At 45.3% G+C, this 14,516-nt stretch overlaps 1 protein-coding gene across 7 annotated transcripts in view; it reads left to right on the forward strand.

The window, feature by feature from the left end:
- The window catches only part of fam135a (family with sequence similarity 135 member A), a 37,931-nt gene extending 25,742 nt beyond the window's left edge, over positions 1 to 12,189 (forward strand). For all 7 annotated transcript variants that reach the window (XM_048269356.1, XM_048269357.1, XM_048269358.1 and 4 more), the window contains 10 exons: positions 424 to 497; positions 663 to 817; positions 1,712 to 3,767; positions 5,897 to 6,057; positions 8,438 to 8,529; positions 8,663 to 8,760; positions 9,035 to 9,186; positions 9,559 to 9,669; positions 10,509 to 10,622; positions 10,966 to 12,189. In XM_048269356.1, the coding sequence (XP_048125313.1) occupies positions 424 to 497; positions 663 to 817; positions 1,712 to 3,767; positions 5,897 to 6,057; positions 8,438 to 8,529; positions 8,663 to 8,760; positions 9,035 to 9,186; positions 9,559 to 9,669; positions 10,509 to 10,622; positions 10,966 to 11,171 (3,219 nt within the window). In that variant the 3' untranslated portion in view covers positions 11,172 to 12,189. The remainder of the gene's footprint in view (positions 1 to 423; positions 498 to 662; positions 818 to 1,711; positions 3,768 to 5,896; positions 6,058 to 8,437; positions 8,530 to 8,662; positions 8,761 to 9,034; positions 9,187 to 9,558; positions 9,670 to 10,508; positions 10,623 to 10,965) is intronic.
- The last annotated feature ends 2,327 nt before the right edge of the window (positions 12,190 to 14,516 follow it).

The raw sequence follows: 14,516 nt of genomic DNA on the forward strand, positions 1-14,516 counted from the left end.
ATACGTGAACCTATGTGTCGTATTATGCAAAAGCTTGGGAGTTGTGTGAGTTTTTCAAAGTGAGGATCCGTCCACACCTGGATCCTGAGCTTGATCAGGCTGTGAAGCTAATCGCTGACACCTGCAGCTACGCTACCCCCTCGTTATCTGCTGTGTGTCAATAGAGATCATTATGGGATGTAATGTCCTGATGTGTGAACAGGTGCTGGGGTGCCATATATGGAGGCAACGACTGTGAATGAGGTGGTGGATGTAAATTAATTTGCAATGACTGCAGAACTATTTATGGATGTCGATAGTTTGGCACCAACGGAGTAACTCGCCCTTACTCCACAGAAATTCAATAGTTAACTCACTTCGGAGGCATAGAGATATTTGTAATGATCAACAGTTTTAAGATGCATTTACATTTCACCTCGGCAGGTCCGAAGATTTGCTGAGGCTTTCTTTTGCCTGGAACATCCGCGCCAAACCGCGCTCGCCTACCAGGAACTGCAGTGAGTGTCTTTGAAGATTTTCTCTCCTTTCATCAGCACTGATAAAGAATCCTGTCATTTCTTTTAGCTGCAGTAGTCAGGCTGTCAGTGGTAAAGGGCTGCTGGATGATGCTTATGAACTCACTGAACTGCTCCCTCCTTCCCTCCCTCGGTCTCTCCTCGCAGCGCTCACAGCCACCAACAGATGACTGCCGCCATTAAAAGCTCCTCCTACTTCCTGTCACTGCCGCCACTGCCTGTCGAGTGTGCCGACCTGGACGGAGATGTCAATTCGCTGCCAATCATCTTTGAGGACCGCTACCTCGACTCGGTCAAGGAGGGTAAGTCGCACCACGTGACTGAAAAAGCCAACAGCTCCGTCACAGAACAGTTTTTTTTTTATTTTTATTTCAATAGTAGTTCATACCTTACCATACAATGCATATAGTAAGCTATTTATTATATGGTGTGTTAAACGACAGTAAGGTCCCGTCAAACTACTTCTTAATTTCTCATTGGATGAGAGGCATTCCATGAGTCGTCATGAGTGGCGATATTCCAGGAGATCCCCCACTAGGACGTTTTACTACAAGTAATCACTCCACATATTGCATTGAATTATCCAAAGCCAACATTTCATTCATACAAAGCGATCAGTGAGAGCAGTGATTTCATAACATTTCAAGAGAGCAGTGATTTCATAACATCACATTTGAGTGAGAAAATGGAGTAAGTAAAGAGTAGGTGAATGTTCAATTTGATACGAGATGTATGTTCAATTTGATACGAGATGTATAGACATTAGGTACAAGTTAGCCTACTGTGTGCACAAGCACATAGCCTCTCGCTGATCTTGACTCTTGAGGGGTGTTACGTTGCTTGGCAACCAGAAACGCCAAGGCTAAGATTAGAACTATTTTTTGTGGGCGGAGGGTGAACGAGCAAAAATCAAAATAAACAACAGAAATCACAATTTAGTATCTAAAAACTAAATTAGGTGATAATGGAACTGTTGTATATAAGCAGTACGACACTCATATTGGTGTTGGCACAGGATATCACCATGGCTGTGATTACCTTCGGTACCTTGCATTCGGCCATGGCGAAATGCTTTACCAACACTACTCCCACTGCTTAATTATGATGTGTTGCTAAGCCACAATGACTTGAGGATAATGTCTGTGTCTGCTGCTGGTCTTGGCTACTCTCTCACCCAGCTTGCTTCTCTCCCTCAGATCGTGACGGCCCTTGGCTAGGGATGCCTAACGCCCGTAGAGGGTCCGTATCAGGGAGGTTGGACCGGTCCAGCTCGCGGGACATGAGTGGTGCCAGTGGCACAGGTCTCCTGAGCCCGACCCCCGAGCCGCGGCACGGCGCCCTGGACACCACCTGGCCCGAGCCCACGGCCGAGCTGCAGCCGCTCAAGTGCAAGGCCAAGTCCATCAAGCTGAAGAAGAACACCAAGACGGAGAACTCCAAGAAGCTGGTGCGCCAGAGCTCCAAGGACTTGGTCATCCTCACCGGCTACAAGCACCTGAAGCTGCCACCCTCACACTCCTCTGCCGCCGAGCCCCTGGCCAAGCCCCCCCGGGAGTGGTCAGCGTCGACAGCGGGGGAGGGTGTTGGTGGACGAGATGGGGAGGAGAGAGAAGGTCACCACCACCACCACCACCACCACCTCCTCCCTGGGGACGGCAGAAACAGTTCCCGGATCAGCGTCAAACACGCTCCCACGCTGCCCGACCCGGCGGGGGAGGCCGAGTGCCAAACGGACGGCGGCTGCCTAAGGGACGACTTCACCAACCTGCTGCGGCCCGCGGCGGGCGCCCACGGCAGGCCCCAGGCAGGTCCTGGAGCCGCAGCCCCAGTGGCGGGCGCGGAGGGCGGAGTGGCCGTGCCCCGTGGTGAGGCGCCGCCGCCCGCAGCAGCAGCAGCAGCAGCAGGGGGCCACAGCGGGGGCCTCCGGCACATTGATGTGAAGCCCAGCGACAAGGACCCCTACCAGGGCGAGAAGGTCACCGTGCTCTCACCGGGCCGGCTAGCGGGGCTGCTGCCAGAGATCACACAGTCGCACTGCAGCCCTGAGGTCCAGCCCTCGCAAGGCGGTGGGGTGGAGGGGGCAGCGGCGGCATCATCAGAAGCAGCAGCAGCAGCAGCAGGCGAGGGCGGTGGTCCAGCACTGGGCGCTAAGAGCGACTGCATCCAGCTGCCCGGTGGACCTTCGTCACGCCTCTCGGACTCGGGCATCGAGAGCGAGCCCAGCTCGGCCACACAGCTGGCACCGGGGCCGCAGGCGAAGGCCGACACCACGGAGCCCGTCTGGGTCCCCCAGCAGCAGCAGCCGGCGTCGGAGAAGCCGCCCAGGCCTGTGTCCACCGTCAGGCCACTGCAGGCGCTCACAGCGGGAGCCAAGGGCCCTGACGGAGGAGGAGGAGGCGGCCTCTGCCCAGAGACGACGAGCGGCGTGAGTGACGTCCAGTCCTCGCTTACGTCCATCACCTCGCTCCCGTCCGACGAAGAGCCCGAGAGCGAGCCCGTCGGGAGGAAGTCCAGCGTGCTGGTGCAGGAGCAGAGCCTGGTGTTCTCGGCCGACCCTGACCCCTGGGAGCCGGTCAGCAGCAGCGCTCACGCCCCCAACAACCCCCTGTGCCCTGCCACCACCACCGCCCAGCGCTCCACCCTGGCCAGTCTGGGGGACGAGTCTGTGTTCCTGGACTCGCCTTCGACCGGCGCCCCCTGTGGGGCTGCAGCAGCAGAACCGTCTGCATCTGCGTCAGCGTCCACTGCCGCGGGAGGGGCCCAGTCCAGCGCCTCAGGCACCAGCAGTACGGACATGGTGAAGCGCGGCCTGGTGGAGAACCACTTCGGCTCGCGCTCCAGCACCGACGTGTCCGAGATCAGCCCCGTCGAGTCGTCCGCGGTCACTCTGGGCGTCCGACCTTCTGGCCTGTCCGCCACCTCCACCACCACCCTCGTCCCCGCAGCGGCTGCCGGAGCCAACGAGGAGGACGAGGGCGATGATGAAGAGGAGCCGGAACACGACATCGAGAACGGTTACTACGAGGAGACGGACGCCCCGGCCTACGTCAACGGGATGGAGGGGGCGGAGGAGAGCGGCGAGGAGGGGAGGAGCCTGCTCTATGACCAGGTGGGATTGGAGAACCTGCCGGAGACGGGCAGCTCCCTGCACCAACCGCCCGTCTGCTGTCGGGCTGTTGTCCCGCCCCTCACCACCACCACCAGCAGCAGCATGCGCTGGTATGAGAACGTCCCTGAAGCTCACATGAATGCGTAAGTCTCCAGCGCTCTCTCTCTCATAGTCTATCATTAGTTAAGAACTTTTTTAGGTGAAGCTACGCTAACTCAAGAGACTGGATCTATAAGCCCCGGTAGATGATGCCAGTTTTACTGGGGATTTGGATTAAATGTTTGTTGGAACAATTGGAGGGTTAGTCAGTATGTTAATGTTATTCCTAGTTGTGAGTGGGTTTTAAAAGGCAACCTACTTTATTTGCCAGTTTTGATTACGAACATTTCAGCAAGTTATTTATGACCGCCGCGCAGCGAAGCAAAATAGGTTTAGTCAGATTTTATTATTTTATTTTTTTTCCCATGTCCAAATTTCCGTCAAGGATTCCCGGGACACTGAAAGAACGGGGTAGACGAAACTTGGTGGGCATGTAACCCCATATGGATGGCATGGAACCATCGTTTTTCGTTTTTGATCTGTAGCCCCGGGCTGGACTGCACCCCTGAAAGGAGGGTAGGGCAGACACAGTTTTCTGTGAATATCTCGAGAACCGTAAGGTTTAGGAGGACCTTTTTTTTTTGTATGTTGATCTCAAGGGGCCACGGCAACCCATTCCATAACCACTCATTTCATGTATAGCGCCACCTAGTTAAACACAAAAAAGTAAAAATGAGGTGTTGTAATCGCAGGTACCTGTGACCTAACATAGTCAAAACTGCACAAAATTGGAAGTGTAGGATCATTATGACACCCTCTGAGTGCACGCCAAGTTTCGTGGAATTCCGTTCATAGGGGGCCACACAATAAATTAATTTATGTTACTATACACCAACTGGCCTGTAGGTGGCCGGAGACAGTTTTCTGTGAATATCTCGAGAACCGTAGGGCCTAGGAGGTTTTGTGAACTTTCGTTCATGGGGGGCCTTACAATAAAATAATTTATGTGTACATTTAGTGACCGTACACCAACAAGGATTCCCGGGACACTGAAAGACCGGGTATTATCGAAACTTGGTGGGCATGTAACCCCACATGGATAGCATGGAAACATCGTTTTTCGTTTTGATCTGTAGCCCCCCCGCTGTACTGGACCCCCCGAAAGGAGGGTAGGGCAGACACAGTTTTCTTTTAATATCTTGAGAACCGTAGGGCCTAGGATGACCAATTTTTTCCGTATGTTTGCCTCCAAGGGTCATGTTAACCCATTCCGTGTGCACACATGTGCATAAACAGATACACACGCACACACATACATTCACAGTAATCATACGTATGACACATACTCACACAGTAGACATATGTACGCATGCATGCACATGCACAAACACACATACGCAAGCAAACACACACGAAATTCGCGAAATTAAAATTAACAGTTACACAGTGCGAACGGAAATAGTGTGTGTGAAGTTATTGGAATGGAAATAAATGTAACCACCTTCAACCTACTTGATTGTTTCAAGTGTGCAACAAATGTAGTCAATTTATTAATGGAGTTTGTTGGTTAGTTAGGGTAGGCTCAGCAAAACGTTAGCAAAGTTAACTTTGACAAGGCTGGCGGCTAGCATTATTATCATCAACAGGTGTGCTAACTCGTAGGCCTACCTCCGGATTGTTTTGCATCGAGATGCTACTTCAGACTTGAGAACTGCTATGGTAGGCAGCGGAAATTCCTTACTGCAGAAATAGTAGATTGATGCTCCTGTCAACAGTATTTGTCTGGGCGTTCTTTTTAAAACGTAGGCTAAATGTTTCATAGCCAGACTGTACTGGGTCAAATGTCACTATGAAATGCAGTTAGTTTTTAGTTTTTAACGCGTTATTATTTCTGTAATTAATTAATCGAAATTAACACATTATTTTGACAGCCCTAATTATATATAATAATTATTATTTATAAATATATAATTTATAGATATGAAGTTTGTTTTTCCCCTTCTTGCTAACTTAATGAGTCAGAACTTCATCATCTCTGTTCTGTCAAGCCTATTCGTTTAGGAGGAATAAATTGCTGTACTGTGTACTTTGCGGTATTTTATACATGTGTGGTCTTGCAGAATACAGGCCCTTGATGCTGATCCCGATGTAATAGCCTTGGCTGTGTGTGTGTGTGTGTGTGTGTGTGTGTGTGTGTGTGTGTGTGTGTGTGTGTGTGTGTGCTTGTTTACAGGTTTGTGCAGGCCAAAGAGGAGCTGAAGCTGCTGAAGCTGCCGGGCTTCCTGTACAGTGAGGTGGCGGAGCTGGCCTCCACCATGCCCTACTTCAGCCTGGAGGAGGACGACAGCACCGACGAGGGCGTCCACCTGGTGGTCTGTGTCCACGGCCTGGACGGTGAGCACTGAGGAGACCACACACACACACAATTGCACAAACACTCTAAAAGATATAGTGAGCTGTTGAAAGGGGATGTTGAGAAAATGTGTGTGTTCATGGGCTGGAGTTGAGCATAAGGAATCAAGCCTGGAGCCAGGCAGAGATGTTACAAGGCAAGGCAAGTTTATTTATATAGCACATTTTATACACAGGGGTAATTGAATTGGCTTTACATAAACAAAAGCAAAGACTACATAAAAGCATAAAAGGGCAGTAGTTTTAAAATGTTTAAAAAGTAAAATACATAAAATAGAGTAGTTAAAAGACAATAAAATAATTAAAAGACAGAGTGCAAAACAATGTATTACTGGAACAGAGCCAACAACTTAACCTTATGCTTTGTCGTACCAGTTAGGCTGTTAGGTTATTAAATGTAGCTATAGACCAGCTAACCCAAACAAAGCCTGAAAAATCCATGCCCATCAGACGGTCTCTCAACAGGTTATTATTACTGTGACGAAACCTCTGTCCGTCTTTGATTATCGGCACACAACAAGCATGCCCTTTATTAAACTCACACAGATTCTCATGTTTTGGCATAAACGGTGAAAGGAATCTGATTAACAGCTCAAAATCATGAGAGGGTAATAGTTTAAAAGGGGGTGGAGCTTTAAAAAGTAAAGAACATAGAACAGACCTGCCAACCTGTACGCATTTTGCGTAGCAACCACGGATTTTCACATCAAATACGATTTTTACTTAAAACTACGCAAAAAGAGCAGACACCCAACTTCTCCAGAAAGCTCCTTGAGCATGTGAATTAGAATCTCCTGCAAATCTATTTCTATGCGAGGCATAGTGGCCTCTCTTTATGTAATGTTTTTCTTCATTCAACGGTAAGTTAAATGAAAGACTTGATGAGTTGAGTTTAAAGGGATATTCCACCATTTGGGGAAATACACTCGTTTTCCACCTCCCCTTGAGTTAAACAATTGAGTTTTACCTTTCCCCAGTTCATCCAGCCGTTCTCTGAGTCTGACAGTAACACTTTTAGCTCCAGCTCATTGAATCAGATTAGACCGTTAGCTTATAGGAGAGATGCTAATGGTCTAATCTGATTCAATCAGGTGCTAATTAAATGAAGCGCGGAACTTTCCGAGGCAAAATACAGCCATTAACAACGAGTCTGAAAGTGGACCTGTTGGCTAAATATTTTGAGCTGCTCATTGATGAGTGTTCAATTTGGTTCTTCTTTGGAGCATATAGACCCTTCTTCTTGATTATTAGCGTGAAAACAAGCAAGAACAAATAATAGGCTTCCAGACGGAGATCGCGCACCTATCACAGTTGGGATAATGTAGGCCTAATCATCGCAGCCTCGCAGATGGCACCTATCACAGTTGGGATAATGTAGGCCTAATCATTGCAGCCTCACAGATGGCAGAAAGACACCGCGATTAGAAAGAAACTGAGTGCATGTGCAAGTGAAATTCTTTAAAAGCAATTAGTAATTTGCATTAGTCAGCAGGTAATAATTGAACATTTAATGTTTTAACATGTAGGCTATTGTGAGTAAAGGGATAGACTGCACGCTGACAACAGCAGATGTCCATAAGCCTTTATCTACTGTAGCCTATATCTAGGTGAATTAAATATGTTGGCATAACATGGGCGATAGATGTATTTCTTTACCAAATAAATCTTTAATAATAATGGATTGAGAAGAGGTAATAATACCAGACATGATTGAATAGAGGCCACATAAGAAAATGGACAACATATCCACATCAGTCCCTATCAACATAGCTCAGGATTATTAGGCTCTAAAACAGATTGTCAACATTATAGAGCTACTGTAAAATATTCAGTTTGCACTTTCAGGAACACATTGGATCACATTTAGATAGATATTCCACGTTAAAGATGGGTCATTATCCAAAATGTGTCTTGTGAGTATGACTGTCTGTTTTTGGCTTCATGCATTCCAATTTCTGGAACACAGGGGATGTTGTGAAACCCACCCAAACGTGGACTGTGGTTTTATATCAGTAGGGATACCATTTCCAGGGGAAATCCCACCCCTTTCTGTTTAAACATGAATTATTGAAGTTGTTAATTTTTCTTATATAATGCAATACATAGCAGTCTTGTGACTGATATAGCCTGCAAAGTGAATGCTGAACCAAGCTGTACCTTTCTCTGTTCAATAAATTGTTGAAGGAATACTATGTGTGGATTTCAGTACAACCCTTTGCAGTCCAAGTGCTGTAATTCAAATGAAAAGCACACATGGTTCTTTAGCAACAGAAAGGAGAAGAATGAATTCAGTCGTCCAGTGCTGGGCTCGTTTGCTGGGTGTGTGTATGCTCATCTGTTCTTTGCTCCTCTGTTCCAACAGGAAACAGCGCAGACTTGCGCCTGGTGAAGACCTACCTGGAGCTGGGATTGCCTGGCTCTCACATAGAATTCCTCATGTCCGAACGCAATCAGGTAAACAGCAACACAAACACAGGGAGATAGTTGCACCCACCTGAGATGAAAAGGGTGTTGTCAAAATAAATAGCTGCCTCACAGTAACTTTCTGCTGTTGTTAATCTTTGAATTTATTTTCTGTCTTCTACAGAATGACACCTTTGCTGATTTTGAATCAATGACTGACCGGCTGTTGGATGAAATTGTGCAGTATATTCAGATCTACAATTTAACTGTCTCAAAAATCAGGTAGGTTTTTTAAAAAAAAAAAAATTATTTAGTGATGATAATTTCCAAAGCCAATTGTCTGATTTAATTGAATCTTTGTTACACTCTCTCTCTCTCTCTCTCTCTCTCTCTCTCTCTCTCTCTCTCTCTCTCTCTCTCTCTATATATATATATATATATATATATATATATATATATATATATATATATATATATATATATATATATATATATATATATATATATATTGTCTCTCCTCTGTCTGATTGTGTTTCTTTCCTCGTTTTGTCCTCAGCTTCGTGGGTCACTCCCTGGGGAACCTGATCGTGCGCTCGGTGCTGACAAGGCCCAGGTTTAAGTGTTACCTGAGCCGGCTGCACACCTTCCTGTCTCTGTCGGGCCCTCACCTGGGCACGCTGTACAACAGCTCTGCCCTGGTCAACACAGGTGAGTCAGGTAGCACGGGAGCGTTCTGTTTAAATAAGACCAGGAAATAAGGAGTCATGGCACACTCAAAACCAATAAACAGAGGAATGTATTCAAGGGGCGTGAGACGTGTGCCTTAGTATTGATAACATTGCAATGTCTGAGCATCAGTTAATACGTTTTTGTTGTTGATGTTGATGGTTTTTTTTTTATTATTATTTAGTCAGTTATTTTGTTCTGACCTTTTGATTGTGTAGCACTTTGGTGAACTGTTGCTGTTTTTAAAGTGCTTTATAAATAGCCTGACTTGACTGTAGTGTCAAATCTCTGGCCTTGTCACTGGTCCATGCTTGTCCACCCTGCTCCTGCTAAAGAGTGCTCTTTCTGTCTCAGGCCTGTGGTTCATGCAGAAGTGGAAGAAGTCGGGTTCTCTTCTCCAGCTGACCTGCCGGGATCACTCAGACCCACGCCAAACCTTCCTGTACAAGCTCAGCAAGAAAGCAGGTGAGCGTCTGAGAGGGAAGCTACACCAGGCACGTTACTGAAGTGTTCCGTTCGCCACGCGTAAAATCCATTGTAGACGAATGGTCTATTTTTTTCGAACGTACACCCCGCCATCACGTCTGGTGTAGCTACTTCTATTGATTATAGTGGAAACTAATTGTTGCAGCACACGCAACGCGAACAGAACGCTTCCGTTACGTGCCTGGTGTTGCTTAGCTCTAAATCTGTCACCCTCTCCGTTTGAAACAGGAGTGGTTATGATAATTATCCATTATGAGGATGTCATTCAAGTGCTGTCACGCTTCATCCGGGCAGTAATCATGCAATTCGACTTGGAGAAATGCAACATTTGCAGTAGTCTGTCTAGTAATCCCCTCTTGGTAATAAATGCAGTAGACTCAAGTATTCCCCTTGGGACTGACTGTTTGATAAGATAATGTAAATGTAAATCAGGTTTCTAGGCCAAGTATACTTGCGTATACGAGGAATTTGGTCTCTGCATTTATCCCATCCGTGAATTAGTGAAACACACAGAGCACAGAGTGAACACACAGTGAGGTGAAGCACACACTAACCCGGTGCAGTGAGCTGCCTTGCTACAGCGGCACTCGGGGAGCAGTGAGGGGTTAGGTGCCTTGCTCAAGGGCACTTCAGCCGTTCCCACTGGTCGGGGATCAAACCAGCAACCTCCGGTTCCAAGCCCGAAGCCCTAACCAGTAGGCCACGACTGCCCCATAATCCAAGTAGTTGTGGTGGTTTCTATAGTAACTCAAGTGGTTGCTAGGCTGGTTGCTATGTTGTGACTGATGAAGCTGAAGGAACTCTTCTTCTCTTGTCAGGGCTCCAGTACTTTAGGAACGTGGTACTGGTGGGCTCTCTGCAGGACCGCTACGTCCCCTATCACTCAGCTCGCATTGAGATGTGCAAAACCGCCTTAAAGGACAAGCAGACAGGTGAGGCTGCTGTACACACACACACACACACACACACACACACACACACACGGGACACTGCTGTAGCTCACCTTCCACTAGCATGCTGCACACACTTCTCCAGGAGTTTGGCTGCACAGCGTTAATTGGAGCATTAGTTGAAGTTAAAGTAGACTGGTATTTAGCGGACACTACGAAGGGCCGGGTATAGGAATTGAACCCTGGCCAACCGATTGTAAGGCAGTGAACCGCTTTATCTCATGAATGAATTTTTCTGTGCATTTATCAGAGTATTGTGTGTTGATCAGGGGTCTGTTATTACAAACTTGGCATAATTTTTGATTCCTCATGTTATTTCTCTTAGGTCCGGTATATGCCGAGATGATTGAAAACCTGCTGCTGCCCGTGCTTCAGAACAAAGAGTGCAACCTGGTGCGCTACGATGTCATCCACGCACTGCCCAACACCGCCAATTCGCTGATCGGCCGAGCAGCACACATTGCCGTGCTGGACTCAGAGATCTTCTTGGAGAAGTTCTTCCTGGTCGCTGGCCTCAAGTTCTTTCAGTAGAGATTGTTTGGAGGTGGGAAGGAGGCAGGACTTCGAGTTGTTACCTCACAGCACAGCACCCTAAACAAAAAGACATTCAGCGCAAGTCACATAATTTTTTTTATAATTTTTTTTTTTTAAGTATGGTATTTTCTTTTTTGTTTCCTTGTAGGAGGCAAAAAGAAAACAAATGACAGTATATCAGTGTTTCTGTTTCTTAAACTGTTTTGTTGTTTTATCTTTCAATAGTTGGTGCATTGTGAATGTGGAATTCTCATTTTTATTTTTCTACTGCCATTTTTCTTTTTTTTTAATGGATGATTTTAATCATTTTAAAGTACTGTCAAGGTAATGCTATGGTCTCTTCATTTTATTGTGGTATTTTCAGTGTTATTTATGTATAATTATATTTTGCCAGTTTTGTTCCACATTTTTTTTATTCAATTACTCAAGGTTATTGCTGAACTGGAAATGTAGCTGCTAAACACATAAAATATTTATTTTGCGGGAGGTGAACCAAGTCTGCTCTGTACATCACAGAGAGGACCCATTTCACTCAAAACAAATTATTTCACTTTTTTTTATTATTTTTCATCAGACTGCAGACAAAGAGAGTGAGAGTAGATTTTTTATGACACTCGTCATTTTTACTACTCACGTTTTTTACAATCCATTTTTTACATCACAAAAGACATGCTTCCAGATGAATTCAGATGATTATTGATTGTAGCTTCGAAGCAGCAGTCTGGAGCTGAGCTATGGTGTTTTCGACACCGTCGCTCCGAGCAGCTGCTGCTTCACGCACAACACTAACCCAGCCTGGTGTTGGGGGAGAGACCCTTGAATTTGGAGCATGGTAACTATTTCACTACAGGGATCATCGGGTAACAATAGGCCAAGTGTCAGATCTTTCATACAGCACAAAGTGATCAAACAAAATGGTTTATGGAAAGTATTTATGTTTGGTATCTGGGGTGAAAATTTATTTATGCTTGTAAACGAGAAAATGGTATTTTAAATAAAAGAAATAAATTTCTCATTTGTCACAATGGGTTTTGTATCATTGATTGCAATCTTATCCATTAAATGTACTGAAAGCAAAAGACAGTTTCTCCACTCATTTCTTCCTATTTGTTAATAAGCTTATCAATGCATCAGTAATCATCGTAGCATGTCAAAATTATTCTTAGTCATTCTAGAAGTCGGTTCTAAGCACAAAGTTTGGAACTGTAATGTTGTACTGTATCATTTCATTAATAGAGCTGTGATGGTGCAAACAGTCTTTCTTCATTTTTTTCGAGACCTATGACCAAATATCTCCTGTAGGATCTTAAAGATGTGTGTTGTCACCATTAAAAAGCCAGTGAGAGAAGATTCCAATTACCTCCACTGGGTGGCAGTGTTCACCTTTATCATTAAGAGTGAATTGTTGAGTATTTTAAAAAGACAGGCAAAACTATCCTATTTTCATTTTAAACACCTAGAATATTATGTATTTGTGTGTAACATTCATGGGAGGCAAACATAAATGCATCAGGTGAAAAAACTGTAGCTGCACTTAATAGCATATTCCCACAGGTGCTAAAGTAGCTATTTCACAAAACCAAGATCTCAACATGTTTTTCGATTGAGTGTGGCTTTGCCTGCAGTGCCTTCTGGGCCATTACAGACAGATATAAGGAGGTTCCTGGGCTTTACACTCTCCCTCAGTCTGATAGTGGCTCCTTGCACCAGCTGATCTTTGGAATGTTGCCTCTCCATGGAAACCTGGAGTTCCAAATGAAAGCAGTCCCACAATTGCCCCCCCCACCCCCCACTCATTCCTTTTCACCGCTTAATGGCATTGTGGGATGATGTAATGTGTACCCCCATGCAGAAAAAAAGGGGGGGGAGCTAGATTGTGTGAGCTGACTCTGCAAGAAAGAGCTCTAGTGGGGGTTGGGGTCAGGGGTCAAATTGTCGCAGGGTTTTTGGTCCAACAGAGCCTCTGTCTCCTTTCAAACAGTAGCCAAAGACAAGGCCTCCAAGAGCAGGCCACCAGGTGTGACCACGACCCAGGAGCTGAAGGGACGGAGGGAGGTGTTTGTCCAGCACACCGCGTCGTTGTCCACTGCTCTCTTTCCTCCCGCCAGGACATCCTCGCTAATGGAACACCAGCAGAGCATGTTGTTAGCGTTACTGAAGAGTGTTTCACTGTCTCATTTGGTCTTTGCAATGCATCACACATCTGGGCAACACCAGGTTGTGGCATTTTAATGGTGAACTGCTTGAAATGGTGAGAACAGATTTATGAAGTCCTACAAATGTTTAGAGGGATAGGTGTTTTGTGCTGTCAAGTTTTCTTAAGAAACTGTGAAGCAAATCTACTACAATCTAGGCTACTACTTTTTTCTTGCTATTTTGAAACTTTTAATATAGTTTACTTACTTGAAGTAGGCCTATAGTTCGGAATATGAGGTTCTTTCAGATTTATTTGTTCTGTTTTTTTCCACTATGATTATTCTTTCTGTGGTAAAATAACAAAAGGCAGTTTCTTTCTAAACAGCATACACTATCTGTTACATAATGCAGCATGTTGTCATACAGATTATAATGACCTATAATTACATATATATTATATCGATACTAGGCTACTTTCAAGTCTAAATGGTTAATATAGAGATGAATAGATTGAGCAGTTCATTAAGAGAGAGATGGTCCCACTAGGAGTCTAATTATCAGTAATCTCAGACGAGCTAATGCTAATCTTAGTCAGTAATCTGCTTCCCATGGATTACATTTGGCCAAGGCAGGCTCAGAGATTCCTGACTGTTTTTATGCTTCTGCATATTGCCCCCTCAAAAACAGGAAGGTAACTCACATATTGTGATTGCCTGGCTAGGCCTACCTGAGACTAGTATGCTGTACATACAGTAGTGGTAAAGTGGTAAAATAAGAGGTGGGTAAACTATGAATTCTGTGATCACGGTAAGGTGGGCTGTGCCATGTGATATCGGATTTTTAAAAAAGGCATTCAGAACATGTTAGATGATGGTGGAGGTTATTGTCCAATGTTTATAACAATACCAGTGATATTAAATTGTTCCTAGAGTGTTGACGAGTGTACATATTGTTGCATACGTATTGGATAATACAGTGTGATTTTTTTATGTTAAAAGTTGCAATTGGTGAATAAACTCTTTTGAGAGGTGGATAAACTCTATTTCTGAAATTTCAGAGGTGGATAAACTGTGTTTACTCACGTTTAGCCTCCACTACATCCCTGTGTACATATGACCAATGGCAACTGGATGACATTTTTATGTGACACTGGCTTTCCTGCAACTCTCAATCCAATCCCTAGGATGTTCATTTGGTTTAATCAAT

This window comes from Alosa alosa, chromosome 18, assembly GCF_017589495.1.
Source record: "Alosa alosa isolate M-15738 ecotype Scorff River chromosome 18, AALO_Geno_1.1, whole genome shotgun sequence".
NCBI lineage: Eukaryota > Metazoa > Chordata > Actinopteri > Clupeiformes > Clupeidae > Alosa > Alosa alosa.